The sequence below is a fragment of the Cetorhinus maximus genome, chromosome 1 (assembly GCF_964194155.1).
Source record: "Cetorhinus maximus chromosome 1, sCetMax3.hap1.1, whole genome shotgun sequence".
Taxonomy (NCBI): domain Eukaryota; kingdom Metazoa; phylum Chordata; class Chondrichthyes; order Lamniformes; family Cetorhinidae; genus Cetorhinus; species Cetorhinus maximus.
The window spans coordinates 85872450-85893957 of record NC_135879.1 but is presented as its reverse complement, the minus strand read 5'-3'; the positions used below and the strand labels follow the sequence as shown (position 1 = coordinate 85893957).

General features: G+C 43.8%; 1 protein-coding gene across 2 annotated transcripts in view; it reads right to left on the bottom strand.

Moving 5' to 3' along the window:
- myoz2b (myozenin 2b) overlaps positions 1-18355 on the bottom strand; it is a 37167-nt gene extending 18812 nt beyond the window's left edge. The window contains exons 1-5 of one of the 2 annotated variants that reach the window (XM_078543265.1): positions 18179-18355; positions 17456-17559; positions 4848-5014; positions 3217-3370; positions 1459-1642 (exon numbers count right to left, since the gene is read on the bottom strand). In XM_078543265.1, the coding sequence (XP_078399391.1) occupies positions 1459-1642; positions 3217-3370; positions 4848-5014; positions 17456-17531 (581 nt within the window). In that variant the 5' untranslated portion in view covers positions 17532-17559; positions 18179-18355. The remainder of the gene's footprint in view (positions 1-1458; positions 1643-3216; positions 3371-4847; positions 5015-17455; positions 17560-18178) is intronic. The other variant, XM_078543255.1, reaches the window with a different exon arrangement.
- Between the last annotated feature and the right edge of the window lie 3153 nt (positions 18356-21508).

Sequence of the window (21508 nt, the reverse complement as noted above, 5' to 3'; positions counted from 1 at the left end):
CATGTTCCAGAATTTTTGGCTTGCCGAGGCGTAAAATGACGCAGGTGACATCGGGCATGCGTCCTGACGTCACTGCATGTCATTTAGATTTTCAGTTCGGCGGGCGCACAGCCGAATCGGCTGCACGCCTGCCGAACTGTCAAAGGCCTATTAAGGCCTGTGAAAAATTAATTGAACTAATAAACTGAGCTGCCCGTCCAACCTTAAGTTTGGTTGGCAGGCAAAGAGCTCAGGCGGCCTTCACATTTTTCTTGGAACTTCATCCACAGGCGGGATGAGGCTTCATGAAGTGTTTAAAAATTGAATAGAATTTTTTTTAAAAATTCATTGACATGTCCCAGCTCATGTGACACTGTCACATGGGGGGACATGTTTTAAAATTTTTCAATTTCTTTATTTACATGTTTAAAACTTAAACTAATCTCCCTGAGGCACAGAGGTGCCTCAGGGAGATTTCTGCGCTCTTTCGTGTGCATGCGCGAAAGAGGGCAGGCCACGACTCAGGGAATCCCCCCCCCCCCCGGCCGCACAGGGAGCACTCAGCACTTCCAGGTGTGCATCATGCTGGGTGGGCCTTAATTGGCCCGCCCATGTAAAATGGTGGCGTGGACCCGATCAGGGGCGCCAATTGGGTTCTTGCTGCTCCCGCCTGCCCCCGCACAACACCCCCGATGGGGGATAAATTCTCCCCATGATGTTGGATGAGAGCAATTGTTGCAGCACTACTAAAAGGATAGAAACTGCCAAATGCCACTGGTCTTTAAATTTGGAATATACTTAGAAAGATACCTTTTTTTTGCTTTGCCTCCATAGATGGTCTGAGGTCTGGATAAATGGCCATTGTTCATCAATTATACAGTCCTCCTTCCTTAAACCAGCACTACTTTCAATTATACAGTCCTCCTTCCTTAAACCAGCACTACTTCCCACTAATTCACAATACCCCACCTCTACCCACTCCAATCCCCGCCTAGCCTCTATATACCAGTTCTTCTTCACCAACAGTGGTGAGTGAGGGAATTTGTACAACTTAGGCATCAGTCCTCACCATCATTTCCATGTGTCAGGACAGGCCCTGGGTGGCAAGCTCAGCTGATGGATGGGGAGGAAGATGGTAGAGACTTATGACAGGCTGAAAGATTAATGGCTGATCTGTCCATTCTATTTTATTTATGACATTGCTTTGAAACCACCAAAAACAGATGGATTGCCGGAGGAAACATGAGGCCCCAACAGTAAATCATGTTCATTCTATAAGCTACTGTCATTCTTCACTCAGCTAATTATAGTGCACAGTAATGATTACAGTAATGGTGAGAGCGACAGCAATTCTTCAATTTAATCCAAAAACCAATAGGTTGCAAAATATTATTGTATATTTATGAAACAATTGCCCTTATAGAAAGCAAAACTACCAGTTACACCCTTTGAATGAATGTGATGATTCACATTATTTACCTGTTAAAAGTCTTGTACTCGGCCAGTTCTACCTTAGGTGTGAGCTCTGGCATTCTGGGTTGTAATGTTGAAAGAAGTTCTGGATCACCTGCAATGGCTTCCTCCCATGGTGTATGATATGATTTTGGTACAGCGGTTGCATTAAATTTTTCAGGCGGAATTTCCTTCAGTGGTCCAGTATATCCTATGTAGAGGGGTAAGGTAAAAATGCATGTATTGCATTTTAAATCATGTCATGATTGGCATGGATATCCAGTGCAGAGTAGTGAAATGGCACTTGCTGTTCACAATGCAAGCCCCAACTTTTGCTGGGCTGTTGGGTGCTGACAGCAAGTAGAACTCAACTGCTTTCCTAATGGGAGAAGGGGAAAGCCATGAGGATGAGTTAAGTCATGCCTCTTTCATATGCCCCTTATAACCTTGAGTGCACTCACCTTATTGTTGGTATTAACTCTTTCAGATAAATCATTAACTGCCCTTTTCACCACTTTGTGATATTAAGAGGTTAAAAAACAGGATTCTTTGTCCCCTGTTCCCCCAACCCTGAGAAACCCTGGGCAGGATTTTACGTCCCGTGGGCGGGTGCGCGTCCAACACAGTTGGGAGTAAAATAGTGCCCAATGACATCAGGAAAGCATCCCAATGTCATCACGCACTCACGCAATATTTCAGTCAGTGGGCGCACGCGAGAGTCGGCAGCGCACCCACCAACAATTAAGAGGCCTATTAAGGCCACTAATCAATTAATTTAAACCTATGTTTCACCTCGTGTCGAGCCTTACGGTTGGCAGGCAAATCAGCCAGGCGGCCTTTGGATATTTTAGGAAACCTCATCCATGGGCGGGATGAAGTTTCCAACATTAGTTTAAAAAAAAAATGTTGACACAATTTTTATAATGTTTATGTTCATGTGAGTGAGTCCTATGTGGGGACATGTTTTTGCACATTTTCAGAATCTTTATTTTTGATTTTAGTGTTCTTCAGCTCCTTGAGGCAGCTCCCTGTCTTCAGAGAGCTTTTAGTGCACGCTCCCCAGCGCATGCGCAGACTTTTGTGCTCGCCCTCCTCCCGCCCCCACCCCAGCAGTGTTGAGCTTCTCAGTGCGCCTTTCACACTGCTGGCTGTTAATTGGCCAGCCAGCGTGAAATCTCGGTTGGGGGCTGATCAAGGGCAGCAGGCCTGACGTCACCACGCATCATTTACGCATTGACGAGCGGGGCCCACCCCCGCATGCCAACCAGAAGATTCAGGCCTTGGTGTATTCCCACTTCAATGAATAAAGCGGTCTGAATGAAATAGAAAAAAATGCAGAGGAGAAAAGTGATATATTGGGAAACTATTTTAATAATATTAAAATACTGCTGTGATTTAAAAAAAATGTTCTCAACAGATTTTCTGAAGGCCATTATGGCCGCACCGTGGAATGTCTCCCCCTGGCAAATGCGGTGAGCCATTTAAATCTCCATTCAGTTTGGCAGGACAGTAATCTCCCGTGGGTGGGAGGGGCCATGAAATCCCGGCCATTGTTATGCTAGTAGATGGAGATTTTTGAAAAACAAAGATTTTCAATGTTAAATTTTCCTTTTCATCTGTTTTGATCAAATGGTTTGTAAGTGTAACAGCAAGTATGGGAAGATAGATGATTGAACCTTGTATTATGTGGGATGTCCAGGGATGAATAGGCATGACCTTCCCTAGCTCTCAATGCTGTCTTATACATTTAAAATGCTGTAACTAAACTGCAGTTCAATCTCTTACCTGGAGCAATAGAATCTGGATTTGGTGGAGTCCTTGGATCAGGAGTATTTGGAGGAGTTTTAGGGGTGTTTTGTTGCTCACTTTGCAGTTCATTCCTCGTGCCTTTGCAATTTTCTGTTCCATCATTGCAATGTGTTATGGATGATGTATAGCTCTGGAAAAGATTCAGCAAAACTAGGGTGCATTTGTTATGGTGTACTCAGTATGGGCCAATCTTTTATTTAGAACATTTTCTCAGGCACCAATTTAATGTCAGTTTAATCAAAATAAATTATGTTTATTTAATAGAGATGATCTAATCAAAACATTATAAAATACTTTGCGATAGTTTAGTTGAATAATTATGGGAATAATCACTTTTGCTTGGGTATTTTTTTTGCCAAATCTTGGTAAATTAATTTATCCTAGAACATTTTGGAAACCTGGAATTGGAGAAGAAATGTGCCTTGTCAATGTGCACAACCATTTTCAAAGCAATTGCTAAAAATCAGGACTAATTTGTAATAATCGTGTTACATCCCTCTTTTGGGATTTATAAAGAAGATGAAAATGGGTGTCAAATTGGATGATTTATTTATCTTTCAGACAGCATAACTAAAGAATTACAAACCTACTAACACTACAGCATTGATTAAACCAATAGTCTTAATGACACAGCCAAAGTTCATGCAGTGTATCAGTCTCTATGGACGTAGAAAGAATTAATCAGCCCCACTGTTTTAGTTCTCCACTGATGAACCATTTAGCTTTGTTCATTAACTGAACCTAGGTCCAATTATTTCTAATTCCTGTCTCTTCTGGTTTCCCCTCTTCTCTTCCCCTTTATTCCCCTTCTCTTTCCTCTATTTCTGTTTTCATTGTGACTGTGTGTATGTTCAGTTTATATCTATTTCTGAGGTGTGTGCATTTAAACCCAGCACTAATTTGTATGAGCAAGTTTATCAAATGGGGCTGAAGTGGGCCCAGTTTTGAAATGGCAGAGTTACTAGCATAAAAAATGGACTTATTTCATCATCATCATTGTTAATAAAGCCACATGGCCCTTTTTTAATTGGAGTTTGGTATCCTTTTGTCTGCGAGAGATGATGGGAATGCAGCCTCCAAATTTTGATGAGGTCAGATGAGATTATCTGCTGCATTTCTTTTGATGGCTGAACAAGTCAATTCTGGAAGTGCAAAGTCGGCCGCAAGTGCCACACGTGAAGTTGTCTTTTGCCTGTGGTGTGGGATGATTTCTGCTGGCACTTTGTTTGCAGGGCTGCTACACTTGAATCATAAATTAACCAGATTTCAAATATCATGTAAAAAGCACCAACAGAGGCACTGAACTAGGGTTTGTTATTTTAAAAGAATTAACAAATTTGATTCCAGTTGATCTAATATTGATTATATAATCGTTGGAGATTTTGTATGAATTTTACTAAAAAAAAGAGACTTTTTTTGTTGAAGCTTTTCGTCTTGCACTCATCAGAACAATTTGCAAGAAAATGCCAATGTCGTTTCTCCTGATGTTGGTATTTCCTTGAGAATTATCCTGATGAGTGCAAGACAAAAAGCTTTGGCAAAAAATCTCTTCTTTCAGCAATATTAAAGTTGTGTACTACCAAATAACTATTTGTGAGAATACATACATTTATTTGTGAATTGATGGAGTTCTGGAACCCCTCAAATGTGTATTTTTCGGATCTCCTTTGCCGCTTTTTAAACAACCTGGCCCCTCTGTTGGAAAGGAGGGAAAGCTCTTCCAGCATTATGTCTTTGGGAACGCTGATCTTTTTTCCATAGTCCAGATCTAATTCTGCAAAATACCACAAACAATAACTCTAAATAAAAACGTTCCATTTTCAATACCTTCATGGTTTGTAAGTCTTGTTTCTTATTGCCCTGTAGGTTAGTACACAGTAATCTTTTCCAGCAACAAAGTTGAAGATATGGAATGTCACTTCTATCTGATGTGCTTCTTCTCTTGGAGGGCCAAAAAGGAGATCATTATTTGCATCATTAACTATGCTAATTCCCAGTAGGAATGATGATTAAATGCTTTATATAAGATATTGCAGGCAGAGATTTATAGATTAGTCACATTTAGGCCTGAATTTTCACAGAAACGTAGAGGCCCTCTGTCTGCATGAAAATGCCGGTAGAGGCCTGAATGCGGAAGTCCTGCCCCCAAATCTGGCCTCTGATGATTTTTTTAGGGGGGGTGGGGTTTGGGAATGGAGGTAGGTTCTAAATTGCACATCCGTTGTTCACTGAGGCAGCTGCCCATATACATCAGCAGCTGCCTCCCACTCATGTCTGATTTTGGTGAAGCAGGTGTCTGAAAGCTGAGCTGTACAGATTAGAGCAGGTGAGAGCACATATGAACCTCGCGGATTTGTTTGGATAATCAGGTAACCTTTTTTAGAGGTAAGGTACCCCTTTGGATATGGTCCTGGGGCACCTTTGGGGGAGGTCAGGTGTCCTTAGGGAGAGGCAAGGCACCCTTTGGAAGAAGTAAGGAGCCCCTTTGGGAGATGTAAGGTAAACTTTGGAAGAGGTCAGATGCCCTTTAGAATTGTTAAAAGTAGGCATGATTGTGTGTAAAAAGCACATAAACTCATTGGAACTGTCAAAGCTATCAAAAAATTATCAAGCTGTCAAAAGAACTGTCAAGCTGTCAAAGAACTGTCAAAGCTTTCATAGTTCTGTTAAGTTGTCAAAAGCTGTCAAGCTATCAAAGAACAGTAAAAGCTGTCAAAGAGCTGTCAAGCTCTCAAATAACTGTCAAAACTCATTGGAACTTCAAAGCTCGTTAGAACTGTCCAAGGGATTTAACTCTGCCAAGCTTTAAATAAAAAAAAGTGGAATTAAAAAATAGTGTTTGCTATTTCACTCTGCCTGTTGACATAATCCTGAGGGATATCATTATAGGATTTGTGCTGCATGACAGATTTTACAACCTAACATTATCACAGTGGAGGTCTATTAAGCAAGCCGTTTGAATGACAACTCCAAGTGGTTATAGAATAGAAATGTTTTTTTCATAAAAGATTAGTTGAATGAAATTCAATACATTGATCTTTTTTATGAATCAGAGTTTTTAAAATAAAGATGTCATAAATAGACACATTATTTTATATCAGCATGGCTCTTTAGGTTTGCCCATGGTGGATATTATGTGAGATGGCATGGAGTGGGTAAGGGCAAAGGGTGGTGGGTGGTAGACATGTGTTGGCATGACTTGTCAATAAGTTGGCACAGGGGCAATATGGGCCATGGGGATCATTGGCGACATGGGCTGGCATAGGGGTATGAGGGGCCATGAAGGGTAGTAGAGATGCATAGGGTTGCAAAAGGGGCATGAGGGGCCATGGGGGTGGCTAGAGGAGAATAGTGTGACATAGGAGGTGGAATTTTCTGAGCACACAGGCGACATACACTTGGCAGCCTTCACTCGGGGAGAACTGAGGTGAGTAAACAGCAGCATTCTCCACAGCTTGCCCGTTGTTTACAAGCCTTAGGGGCGCCGGGGGGGGGCGGGGGCAACTGATGTCTGGCCCTGGAGGCAACTGCTGGTGGGGGGGTGGGGTGCGGGTTGTCCGAAGTGAGGGGCAGGGTAAGCGAGGGAATTGGCCATGCATTATGGACACCTGTATAAACTGACCATGCCTCTGCAACTGAGACAGATCAGGCACAGCCACAGTGATATGATTGGGGTCAGGCTCGTAGCCTGCCCGCCCATTCAAGCAACGCAGAGGCACCAAAGGGCCATCAAGTGTCCATACCTTACCCCCGACCCCCCCAGCATAAACTTCGACTCCGCTACCACTTTATTGGACCGCAGAGCAATTGGACTGTACACATTGTACAATCTCCTCGCCAATGCTGGCCATGTAGCAGTCACTGCTGGAAGTGCTCACAGCCCCTTGCAACCCCAGCATCCCGGCTGGGACCTGTCTCCCCCATGTCTCAGGTTGACAGGGCAGCCATGCAGTGCACTCATCTCTGGCCTTCCGAGGTGTGACCATCACTCTCTGGGAAGTGTTAAGGGGTGATCACACAGGGCCAGGAAAGGTACTAAGTACAGCCATGATAACCACGTCTCTCTCTCTCTTTCATGCTGCAGGAGGACCACATCAGGATCATGGATCCTGGTGACCTAGCTGTATGCCTGATGGCCTACAGAGACCGTAAAAGATGGAGGAGAGAGCGACTGAGGCACCTGGCCATGCAAAGGCAGGAGCAGCAACCTCATGAAGAAGGAGCAGCAGGGAATCCCGCACACACCACCCACGAGTGACAGCAAGCCATGGCTGGTCAACGCCCAGTGGCACTCAGGGTCTATAGACACCGCCTGCCATTCCTGCAGATGACTGAGAACCAGTGTCGCCGATGACTGCGCATGTCTAGGGACCTTGTGGCTCACATCTGCCACTTACTGCAGAACTTGGCACCAAGGGGACATGGAGAGCATCCAATGCCAGTAGCTGTGAAAGTGACTGCGGTGCTCAATTTACATGCCAATGGCTCCTTTCAGGGCACCACAGGTGACCTCTGTGGGATTTCACAATCCGCCACCCACAAATGCATCCATGGGGTCACACATGCCACCTTCTCCATGGCACACAACTTTGTGCATTTCGCCCGGGACCGGAACAGCCAGAATGCAAGGGCCAATTGATTCACCCTGATCCAGGGATTCTCACAGGTGCAGGGTGAGATTGACTGCACTCATGTGGTGCTCAGGTCTCCATCACTACACTCAGTGGACTTCATCAACTACAAGGGCTTCCACTCACTGAACGTGCAGCTGGTGTGCGACCACCAGAAACACATCCTGCAGGTGTGCGCATAGTTTCGAGGGAGTGTGCACGATGACTACATCCTGAGTCGCTCACAGATCCCTGCAGTCTTCCAGGGTCCACAGAAGCTGCAGGGTTGGCTCCTCAGGGACAAGGTCTACCTGTAGAGAACGTGGCTGATGACACCCGTGCGGTGGCCTCAGACTGCAGCAGAGCGGTGCTATAATGAGGCTCATGCAGCAGCTTGCAACCTGCTGGAGCAGATCATTGGTTCTGAAGATGTGGTTCCAGTGCCTGGACTGGTCTGGTGGAGAGAAACAAAACAGTCTGCAGTGTGAGTCGTGCATCGTCGTCGTCTGCTGTGCCCTTTACAACCTAGCACTGCAATGGGGTGAGGAGCTGGCTGAGGAGGAGATGGAGGAGCTGGAGGTCTCCTCGGATGAGGAGGACGCTGATGGGGATGAGGGTGAGGGGGTCCTCGGTGGTGACGATGACGGGGATGAGGCTCTCGCACTAGCTAGATGAGGCAGGTGCACTCAGGAGACCCTCGTAGCTGCCAGGTTTGTGTAGAATGATGACGACATGCAGTGATGAGACACCATAGATCCTCATATCACAGTTGTGAATGTTTGACTCCAGCCTGGGTTAAGGCAGCGCCAATACCCTCTGTGAGAATGTTGCCTTCGTGAAGATGCAGTGGAGGCCCTAATTGTCGCTCGATCGCAGGAGGATGATCACAACATACAGTTGATCTTCACATGGCCTCTGAGAATGTCTGATTCCTGTCTGACTGAGGGCAGCTCGCTTGCGCTCCATGATCAAGGCCATATCAGAGTCGCAGCCATGAAACTTTAGATGCATCTGATGCTGTGTCTGCCTTCAGCACCTCAGCCCTTCAGGAGCAGGTCGCAGATGCTGGTGTGATGGGGGCCAGCCCCACCTTAAAGGTGCTGAGAGCACACAGAGAGCATGCGAGGACTCTGTGGCGCCTGCCCACTACATTTTGGCAGCAATGACCAGCACTGCTGAGGTGCAGGCATCAGTAATGTTTCCAGGGAGTTTGAGGCTGGACCATCACTTTGGTCTGAAGGCTGCATGGACCACATGGAAAAGGCCCTGGACTGAGATACCTGCCTCTTGTGCAGAAAGGTTTCACATCTGAGCAACAAGAACACTGCTCATCAGAACAAGGAGCCATAGGCAGGGAGACATTCTTCGGAGTTTATTAACAATAATGAACGCTATGTACAGGTAAAAGCAAAATACTGTGGATGCTGCAAATCTGAGACAAAAACAGAAAATGCTAGTAAAATTCAGCAGGTCTGACAGCACCTGTGGAGAGAAAAACAGAGTTAACGTTTCGAGTCCATGTGACACTTCTTCAGAGCTATGTACAGGTGATCAACACCCGTGGTCAGGCTGTACAACTACTTTTACCTAACTTTCCTAACCCTGCCGCTACGTCTTGGTGCTCCCCAGACATGCACAGCAGAGGTGGAGGCAGCCTGCTGACTGTGACGCCCTGTCTGTGATGACGTTGGCAGACGTCCTCTGAAGGGTCAAGACTTGGAGGGCCCCGGCCTGCTTTTGGGGTCCTGCTATGTGGCAGTGGCACCCTCCTCAGCCTGTGAAGCTGAAGCTGTGGAGGTCACAGGAAGAGGGGATTCGGGTGGGCTGGTCACTCCCAGAGTCACCTGGGTGGATGGCCCCGGAGTGTGCACCTGCTGATCCTCCTCCCTATGGGTGCCCAAAGGCCCCTGACTGACTCCATGAGCGGAAGGTGTAGCTGGACTGAGATTGAGCTGCCCAGCACCTCTCTCGTGTACACTCTGTTGAAGGCCAACTATGGCATCAGCGATGGAGTTGAGCCCACGTAACAGTGCAGGAGTGACATCCTGGGGACCAAGGTCTCCATGGCAGCCTCCATCCTGCCAGTGTTGGCCTTGGTGCATTGCAATGCTGGCACTATCACCTCAGCCTAAAGACAGACAGGCTCCTCCATAAGTGCCTTGCAACCTGAGGAGTGCAGCAGATATCCCTTCCTGATGTTCCCTAGCTTGCCTTTGCAGCTCCAGCAACTGTGACACGACTGAGACCAGAGGCTCGTCCTCTGACTCAGAGTCAGCAACGTTCTGGCCTCCAGGAGTCCTCCGAGTGCTGGGGACCTGGGAAGTCTCTGCCTCCACCTGCTGTGGATCAGAAAGTGCGATGTGCTCACCAGATTGTGGTCATGAGACTACTCTAAAGCTAGGTCCCATTGAGCTGTGTGTCTCTGCGCTGGTGGAGGGTGTGGGTGAGTGCTGTGACGGGACTTCAGGGAGGGTGACTTCAGATTCATCTTCAAAGGTTTCTTCTGGGTTTGATTGTAGGCCCTGGGTCATTGACTGTGTCAGCTATTTCCCAGGTGTGCCTGCGAAAGCAAGGGGAGATATTTAGTGCATGGCGGTGGCCTGTGAAAGAGGACACATCACTCACGGCATGGTTATCTGATGGATGTTGCACTGCTGGATCCTCACTTGGTAGAGCAGCGCCAACCTCACTGTCGGCACACGACAGGTCCTGGTCATCGCTGGCCAGCTGGATGGCTGTTTTTGAATTTTGTCAGAACTTTGATCTCCTGCATCCCTCCACCTGTTTGCGACCTTTTCCTCCTGTTGTGAGCCAGTTTGTCCTGCATGGATAGAGATGGGGAAAGTGTATCAGGATGCCTGCTGGGCCAGCTGATATGTATGCCTGGCCCGTGTGGGTGGTGAGTGGTCCCAAGGACGGGATGAGGACAATAATGGTGTGTGTGAGAGAGTGAATGGTGATGTTCCTTGCACTGGCAGTGAGTGAGAGCCCTGTAGTTGTGTGATTGGTTTGTGAGTGTGTGAGTTGGGAGTGATGAAAAGAGTGACTTACCCTGGCGGAATGGAGGAGATCATTCATCCTTTTGCAGCACTGGGCAGCTGTCCTCCTCTGTAGGTCGTTTGCGCTGACCACCGCTGCCACCGCCTCCCAAGCTGGGTTGGTGACTTTGCTGCCCATCCTGCAGCCAGAGCGGGAGTACCACATCCCGGCGGGCCTCTATGGCATCCAGCAGTCACTCAAGGGTCCTGTCGTTGAAGCAGGGGGTTGAAGTCTTTTTCCCTTTGCTGGCCATGTCTCCCGGGTAGTGGTGGTGCAGTGATAAGCGCTTTGCTGACGGCTGACTTTTAAAGATGCAACAGAGGGGTGATGGCGCTCGGGTAAATGAAAGCCTGCCCGCCATGGGAATGATGTGTTTCACGGGAGTAAACAAATAATGAGGCAGGCTCAGGACAAAACGGTGTGAAAACCCTCCATTTTCGACAGTGGGCAGGACTCCATTTTACCTGCCCACTACTGCACAGCGCAATTCTGGGAAAATTACGCCCAGGGAGTATGATGTGCTGTAGGGGGTGGGTAGAAGGGCATAGGGTGACATAGGAAGTACAAGTTGCCATAAGGGGTGGGTAGAGGGACTAGGGTGGCATGGGGGTATGGGGGCGGGGGGGGGTCATAGGGGTGGGTGGAGGGCATGAGGTGGCATAGATTGGCATGGAGGGACCTAGGAGTGTGTTGTGGGCGAGGGGGTGTGAGGGGTGATGGCTGGAGCAATTTTTTTGTTTTATTCATTTTTAAAATAATTTCAACCAAGTGCTGGGGCACTGAGACATGCTTTCTGCCCAGGCTACCTCCGTACCTGGCAGCCTTTGCAATCGTTGCAGGGGTGGCAAGCCCATCTTCTAGTCCAGCTCACCCCCTCATAATGAAAACCTGACCTTCCAGGCCTCTTTTTCCCTGGTCAGGTTTGCAGAGCCTGAAAATGTCCCAACTTTGTGCACCTAACCTAGGAGCGAAAATCTAGGTCTTATTATTTGATTTTGTGATCAAAGTTGCAGAAACTGACTGACCTTTTAATACTATCCAAGTTCTCTAAGTTTTACATAAACTTTCTTTCATTAAGAGTTTCAAATGCTTTTATTTTGAGAGTTTTAATGGGAGAGGCATACCAACCTTGCAGCTGTCAATCACATCGCTCAGTGTGGACTGCTAACAGATCACATGCTCAATACAGCAAGGCGTAAAAAAAGACATGCGGTGGGCAAGTCAGACTGCTAGGAGGGTGTTTCAGAATTTGGAAAAACATTTATGTCTGAATTACAATGCAAATACACTTTTGAAAGTAAATTTACAGTTTTGCTATCCTGATGGTAATATCACTCTGTTTAAGTGCAGATTTGTAAAAAAATAATAGCCAAAAATATGCATATCACCAATCCCAAGTCCTTTTTATCCTCAGTACTGTAATGATTTTGCTAGTGTCTTTAAAGCTGTGGGCAGAAAAGTTTGTGACATGCTGGCTCTGAATAATTACAGCAGAGCCCAGGTACCACTGAGTACTGGCTAGCTTTATGATCAATATGAAGTGATTGAGGAAGCTTGAGGCATTTGTTTATCTATAAATTAGAAAATGAAAAGTAGTCCAGTCTGTTGCCAATAACTTTTAGTTCACACAATTGGCAATTCTATGCCAAGTCATGCATTAATTTGATTCTGATGTGATGCATTAAATATGGTATAAGTTCCTCTTTTATCACTGAAGAATAGGTCTTCAAGCAAATCCATGGAAAGAGGATATTGAATATCACAAGGCCCATTCCTACCCACTCTTCTGAGTTGTTTATTCCAGGATTGGTAGAAGGGTGATAAAAGCAAAGAACTGCGGATGCTGGAAATCCAAAACAAAAACAAAAACAAAAACAAAAACAAAAATACCTGGAAAAACTCAGCAGGTCTGACAGCATCGGTGGAGAGGAGCACAGCTGATGTATCGAGTCCTCATGACCCTTCAACAGAACTAAGTAAAAATAGGAAAGGGGTGAAATATAAGCTCATTTAAGGGGGGCGGGTTGGGACAAGAAGATCTAGGTAGAGGGCCAGTGATAGGTGGAGATAACCAAAAGATGTCACAGACAAACACTCCACCCTGCTCTCATGCCAACATGTCCATCCTTGGCTTGCTGCATTGTTCCAGTGAAGCTCAACGCAAACTGGAGGAACAGCACCTCATCTTCCGACTAGGCACTTTACAGCCTTCCGGACTGAATATTGAGTTCAACAATTTTAGATCATGAACTCTCTCCTCCATCCCCACCCCCTTTCCGTTTTTTCCCTCTCCTTTTTGTTTTATCCAATAATTTATATAGATTTTTCTTTTCCCACCTATTTCCATTATTTTTAAATGTATTTCCATCCATTGTTTTATCTCTACCTTTTAGCATTTTTAGATTCCTTCACCCCACCCCACCCCACTAGGGCTATCTGTACCTTGTTTGTCCTGCTTTCTACCCTTAATTAGCACATTCCTTTAGATAATATCACCACCTTCAACACCTCTTTGACCTTTTGTCTGTGACATCTTTTGGTTATCTCCATCTATTACTGGCCCTCTACCTAGCTCTTCTTGTCCCACCCCCCTTAAACCAGCTTATATTTCACCCCTTTCCTATTTTTACTTAGTTCTGTTGAAGGGTCATGAGGACTCGAAACATCAGCTGTGCTCCTCTCCACCGATGCTGCCAGACCTGCTGAGTTTTTCCAGGTATTTTTGTTTTGGTAGAAGGGTGATTTACTGACCAGCTTACAAATAATGAGTTCATCCTTCTATCTCCAATTGTTCCACTCTTCATATTTTCTTCTGCTCTTTTTTTTCCATAGGTTCATTAAAGGCTGTTCTGGTTGTTCCTTGTTCTCTGATCAGCTCATGTGAACCAATCCTGTGTTTATTTTTAAAATTTTTTAGGGCTCAATGTTTCTTCAAGTTAAAGCTTTTACCGAGTTAAAAATTAGTTTAATTGGGTTCTAAAAAAATACTGTTCTGCCTGCCAAGTTGTAAGTAACTTTAAAAAGTAAAATCCCAGTTCTGTTGATAAGTAGTAATGGTAAGAGGGAGCTGTACTTGATAATGGAGAAGGAAATGCAAATGAGGTGATAAAAAAATTGTAGTCTATTTATGGGTTTGAATTCCAAGTCACCGTGTCACACTCAAATAATTAGAGCTGACATTTAATATTGTGCGACAATGTGATCAAATTACAGACGGATGCTTGTAACTTAAGTTTTCAACAACAGCTGTGTGCAGCACATTCAGATAATGGAATCTGCTATTGTATTTTTATAGGGTGCTAGCTGTAATATTATTAGCCAATACAAACTAATTTGTAATCAATTTCTTCGATGTTGGTATCAAATTACATGGATTCAAAGTTTAGATTGCTATTCAAAGGTAGATACTTCAATGGTGAGAGTCTGGCGACTTGACTGACTCCTATGTTCCAGAACTGTCATATGTGGAGGGAATTTTATGATTCAAATATAAATGCCTCCAAGTATCCTCGAAACAATTTTGATGCAATGTTTTCTCACAAGTTATCTCATGTTTCTTTGGCCTGTCCGGTCTCGCACTTTAAAATCTTAATTGAAGGAAGTGGATTTCCTGCAGCATTGCTTGCAGACTAAAGAGAAGGCAACTATACATCTGGGATAGGAAAGCATGGGGAAAAAAAGTCTAGGTAGAGTATGGAAGACAGTTCAGAGTCAGTACAGGAGGTTGCATGAAACAAGGCTAATTTTGAGGGATTAGAAAAAGAGAGAAAATTAAATTAAAACAATGTTTAATTCGGGGTGAAAAGAACCTGGGCCCTGGTGGAAAGGAATACTGTAAGGGCGATTGCATTAAATCAAGTGTATGTTTAGTCGTGATCCAATCCAACCTGACCCTATATTGAGAGTGTTATGGCTGCCTTATGTCAGGGAATTCTTTTGTGGTTCTAGTGCGGTGTCTGAATTTTTAATTTGGTAGGAAGCTTCAGGGGAGAAAATTGAAATTGGGATAAAGAGTTTGCATAATACTATTGGCGATTAATGAGAGTAGAAAATAACCAGTTAGCAAATACAGAGATGTAAGCATCTAGCCATTGAGGACAAGAATGAATAGATTCAACATTCACTATGCAGATGACAGACTTGACAGATATGAAAAAGGTTCTTATAAAGATTTGAATGTTTAATGTATGTTTTTAACTTGTTGCCAAAGCGTAAAACTAATGATCTGTTATAAGTGGCAGATCAACAACTGGAAGCATTGGGCTGGATTTTAAGGCAGGAAAGCAGATGGTGGACTCATGAAATAGGGCGCCATGCCGATGGAGGTGCGTCCACCGCGATTTTATGAGCAGCGGGCAGGCGTCAGGTGGGCTGCTCACTGGTAGCCCAATTGAGGCCCTTAAGTGGGCAATTAATGTCCACTTAAGAGCCTTATCCCACCCTCGCTCAGATTTAATTGGCAGGTTTGTTTCTGCAGCTACTAGCAAATGAAGGAGAGAAGCTCCCAGGTCCCTGGTGCCAATCGGAGGCGCACCCAACAATTTTCCCTTGCCCCATCTCCCATCCCCCTCTGCCCTGTCAAACACACTCCCTGACCCCCTTCACCCGCCTTGCCAAGGCCTGTCTGAGATCGCTGTAAGCCCAGCTTAGTTGCAGTACCAGTAATGGCCACCACCCCTGATGGTGCTACTGGTACTGCAGAGCATCTGGTCTCGGATTGACCGACAGCTCTATCAGTCTCCTGGATGAGGTCGGAATTTTCACTCTATAATAATTAAAGGCCCACAATTTAAAGGCCCTAAAGCGGAGGCGGATCCCTGACATTTATGCTGGGGCACAGGGAGCCCACCCTCAGCACATGATTCTGCTCATTAACTCTGTTTATCACTCCACAGATGCTGAGTCATTCCAGAATTTTCTGTTAATATACCTGATAAAGCAACCATCTGTTTTTAATATCTTTTGTAAAAGCATTGTTTCTGGGGACAGAAATCAGATAGCTCCAATAATGACCGACTACAGCACTAGTCTTATGGACAACAGCAAGTTGCAACTTTACCCACCATTTGTGTTCACGAAGAGGAGAGTTACAAATGCTAATAAATGAAAGATGGATGGTCTGTGTTTAATTCCCAGGCATTTATTGGACGGTTAGATGAAATATAGAATTTTCTATACATTACCTTAATCAAATATCTAAAATTCCGCTATGCAAAGATTATAATTCAATTTACCACATTGTCTACATTTAGAATTACCTGAATATAAGTGAAGAATTAGTCTGAGCTATGCCAAATACAAGGGGACGTTTGTACTGTGGACTTCCATCAATCGAACGCTGGTTGAGATTTCTCAAACTATTATTACTTTGGATTCTTAACACCCGCCATTTTTTTTATCCTATCTGCCTGAGATGGATTAAAATTAAAACTGCAAGAATGTTAAAGTTAACTATGTTAAGGTGCACAATTTTGCGTGAATTTAACTATCTGGCCACTTGTGGAGTAAGATATGTTTGGCTATCGTTTGACAGAGCCCCTCACATTTGATGTTTGAGTAGATTCATTACTGTAATGCTACTATCTGTTTCAACTCCACAATGCATAAGGTGAAAACCTACAAATCTGGTCAGCCCAGGAAACAGGAGTTTTCCCGGATCATGTGTCAGCATAAGGGTTATACCGAAAGCGAAGGAATTAGAAAGGATTGCTCTGGATTTAGAACAACCATTTAAACGTTTTCCCAGTCCATTGATTTCCTCCGTCAATGCACGCCCTGCAGTTAAAAAGGCACAAAGTTAACCACTGGTCCATTGAGTTGTTTTTCCCCCTTGATTTTCTCCCCCCATCTTGTGGAGAAACACTCCTACCTGGAGCTCTCAGGCATTTCAGATGGGAACCAAACCCATGTTTGCAATTCCACGATGCTACCTAATGTTGGTCCACTCAGATTCGGCCCAGTGTTTCTGGTGACATCAACTCACCTTGAAATTTAACATTTAAAACTTCCTTTTTAATGAACAATAAATGCATTGCAATGAATTTCCAAATGGACAATACATTTGAATTGAATTGAATTGTATATTTACAAGCAGAATTTTGTGTGACTGATTTGAAATGAGGGAAGACATTCTATATGGCAAAAGGTGGAGTTGACGAGCGAATACAAATAATTAAAGCTTTCTGATTTGACGGGTGGTCATTTCAAGGTAACTTTATGTGCACAGAGCCCCACACCCTGAAGAAAATATCTTTGGTAAACGAGACTGTTGCTGATCTAATTCCGAACGTAGGTCAGAAGGGTTGTATATTGAGAGTATACGTCAGCTGTCAAAGATCTCGGCACTCTGCAGCTACACACAGTTGTTCGAACCAAAAATAACTTTCAAAGGACAGCGGTAATGACAAAAGGATTATTTACCATAGTCAGTAAGATATTCCATTAAATTATTTTTGGTAAAATACACACACACGCACACATTCTAACATTTGATAATAGACTGGATGGCATTTTAAAGCATTTCAGTTACCAGTATGACTTTAAAAATGAATGTAACAGCATCCTACCATTTCCTTGGATCTCTTTTACAATGGCTGATGCTTGTTGCTTCAATTCCTTTGTGAGTGTGCTGTGTGATTGCATTGTGTATGCTTTTTCTTACAGTTGAAAACTGTAATGAACAGAGTACATATGAATACATTTAGTTCTTCAGTGTCAAAGATCATAAGTTACCTTGACTGATAACATTGTCTTAATAAATAATTTATCTTAATAGCTCAGGCATAATTTCAAATAATCGGGACTTCAATATAGTGTATTATCAGGAATTACTTAGAAAATAATGGAAGTCTTTACCAAAAATTCTCCACACTTTACTCATGATTTTTCATGGAAAAATATCCAGAAGAAAATATACACTCAACCCATTTTACACATACTGTTACATGCTGTCCATCATCTTACTATCTCAGTTCTTCTATTTTAAAACTTAAAATCTTTCTATCATTGTTTATGATATTTGAACACTAATATTAAACTCCTTCTGATGAACTCTTGCTAATGTTACGTTGCATTTATGTATATCATCAACTAGACAAAACTTTGAAAATAATAAAGAAAACTGTAATGTAAAATATTTCTGGACTGTTACTTAGTATCAATTTATACTTTGATCAAGAAAGCAAACACATTATTTTGACATGTCTTGAACATAAATAGAAATATTTTCTCATGGCTCCCATCATTAAACAATAAGCTTCCTAAACATTCCCATGAACAAATAAGGTTACCTGTGCTAAACAGTGTAGATCCTTGAAGGAAACTTAAATAAAATATAATCTCCTTCCAGCAGTTTTCCAGTGAAATAGTTAGAGATGTCTTGCTTTGTTCAGCAAGTGGCAGAACTTTCCAGGATCACATCTGCCGTGGTCTGTACACCCCAACCCCCCCAACACCAAGATTAACTGGTCTCGAGGACTGGCATCAACTTTACATCAAATGGCTATATTTAGTGCTCAGCAATTCAGCCACTCCATTCTACTCAATAAAAGGTTGGAGATAGAGGACATATAATGTAGTAATTATCTGTCTGATGTCTGTAATCCAAATTGTACAAGATTCTATGTAAAACAAAATCAAATTTAATCAACTTATGAAATCAGGAAAAAGGATAAACATATCAAACAAATAAATGATGTACTGTAATTACTTCAATTAGGAAGAAATTAATAACTGGTTAAAACATGTATAACTGTAAATCCAAAACTATTCACAAGAGGCTTTAATTTGCAGTTTGTATTCAATCTTTTGACCCAATTGCAGAAGTGAAACATGACAAGTTGCAAAGTTAAAAGTGAAGTTAATTTTTCTTCAGATTGACGAGTGTGAAAATTTACTGTACAAAAAAATTCCAGTTGAAAGTATGTCCTTTGATTAAAGAATGCTGAACTTATTCATTAGATGGATGAGCTAGATTTTTTTTAAAAAAACTTTACAAATGGCTATTTTTATATTGATTTTCACAGTATGATTATTCATATCAACAATCAAATGCAGGATAGCAATTAGCACACACTACTGGTATAAAACCTAGGGTAGTTTGCCTATGGCGCATACACACCATCAATGTAATGGAGAAAATTACTGAAAGTCTTCAGCCTATGCTATTAAATAAAATTTCCATTTGATTTTTAATCTCTGTAGTATATGCATATTCTTCCATTACAGTTTTTTTGAATGAGCTGCATGTCTGTTGCCACAAATAGGATATCCAACTAGGACACAGTAAACAGCTTAGCAAAGTTTACTCTAGGAAAATAGATAAAATTGAACTCACCTTCAGAGAATGGCGTAGCTATCAATGGTGCATTCCTTTGAGAAATGTTGCTCCAAGTCCAAGCAAACTGGCACCATAGGTCAAAGTGGGCTAAAGTGGCATACCAATTCTTGACATACTGGTGCAAAAGTGAAAACTACCTTGGAAGAAACCTGCAGTTTAGACAAAAAGGGGTGAATTTTAATATACAGGAGCTTGTGGGCTTGGGAGCAGGTAGGAGGTCAAACCAGGGAAATTGGAAAACAAGTCCAATCTGCCAACTTCAGCATTTAACTGCATTGCATCCAGAGTGTGAGCAACTCCCTCAGGAGAGGTGGATGGACAATTTCAATATGCTAATTGCTCAATTAAAGCTTTTGTCATTGAGCTGTGGGACTATGGGTCTATAATTTCTGTAACCCACCAGTGGAAGCAAGGTGAGAACACAGTCGCAGTTGAGAGAGCTAAAGACATGACAGGCTAATATACCAAGAAGTGCTGCTACATAACAGCTGCTTTCTTGTCTGTTTGTATGAACGGTTTTGTTCACAGTACTTATGCTGAGATAACTTTGACAACTTTGGAAGTTTGTAGATAAAAGCAAAATACTGTGGATGCTGGAAATTTGAAACAAAAACAAAAATACCTGGAAAAACTCAGCAGGTCTGACAGCATCTGTGGAGAGGAAGACAGTTAACGTTTTGAGTCCATATGACTCTTCATGAGAACTAAGAAATATAGAAGTGAGGTGGAATATAAGCTGGTTGAAGGGGGGGTGGGACAGGTAGAGCTGGATAGATGGACAGTGATAGGTGGAGGCAAAGAAGAGATTGCCAAAGATGTCATAGACAAAAGGACAAAGGGGTGTTGAAAGTGGTGATATTAGCTGAGGAATGTGCTAATAATGACATTAAGGGTAGAAAGCAGGACAAGCAAGTGACAGATAGCCCTAATGGGGGTGGGGTGGGGGAAGGGATCGAAATAGGCTAAAAGGTAGAGATAAAACAATGGATGGAAATACATTTAAAAATAATGGAAATAGGTGGGAAAAGAAAAATATATATAAAAAGATATATTAAAAATTATAAATTATTGGAAAAAGGGGGATCGGAAAGGGGGTGGGGATGGAGGAGAGAGTTCATGATCTAAAGTTGTTGAAAGCAATATTAAGTCTGGAAGGCTGTAAAGTGCCTAGTCAGAAGATGAGGTGCTGTTCCTCCAGTTTGTGTTGAGCTTCACTGGAACATTGTAGCAGGCCAAGGACGAACATGTGGGCATGAGAGCAGGGTGGTGTGTTGAAATGGCAAGCGACAGGGAGGTCTGGGTCATGCTTGCAGACAGACCAAAGGTGTTCCTCAAAGCGGTCACCCAGCCTGCGTTTGGTCTCTCCAATATAGAGGAAACCGCATTGGGAGCAGCGAATGCAGTAGACTAAATTGAGGGAAGTGCAAGTGAAATGCTGCTTCACTTGAAAGGAGTGTTTGGGCCCTTGGACAGTGAGGAGAGGGGAAGTAAAGGGGCAGGCGTTGCACCTTCTGCGGTTGCATGGGAAGGTGCCGTGGGATGGGGTTGAGGTGTAGGGGGTAATGGAGGAGTGGACCAGGGTGTCCTGGAGAGAATGATCCCTGCAGAATGCCACCGGGGGGATGAAGGGAAGATGTGTTTGGTTGTGGCATCATGCTGGAGTTGGCGGAAATGGCGGAGGATGATCCTTTGAATGCGCACGCTGGTGGGGTGATAAGTGAGGACAAGGGGGACCCTATCATGGTTCCGGGGAGGAGAGGAAGGTGTGAGGGCAGATGCGTGGGAGATGGGCCGGACACGGTTGAGGGCCCTGTCAACCACCATGGGTGGAAAACCTTGGTTACGGAAGAAGGAAGACATGTCAGAGGAACTGTTTTTGAAAGTGGCATCATCAGAACAGATGTGATGGAGGTGAAGGAACTGAGAATGGGATGGAGTCCTTACAGGAAGCGGGGTGTGAGGAGCTGTAGCCGAGGTCATGGGCCCCAGTTATGCCTGTCTCTTTATGGGGTATGTGGAACATTCCTTGTTCCAGTCCTACTCAAGCCCCCTGCCGCAATTCTTTCTCCGGTACATCGATGATTGCTTCGGTGCTGCTTCATGCTCTCATCTGGACCTGGAAAAATTTATTAACTTTGCTTCCAATTTCCACCCCTCCATCATTTTCACATGGTCCATCTTTGACACTTCTCTTCCCTTCCTTGACCTCTCTGTCTCAATTTCTGGTGATAGACTGTCCACCAATATTCATTACAAGCCTATCGACTCCCCAGCACAAAGC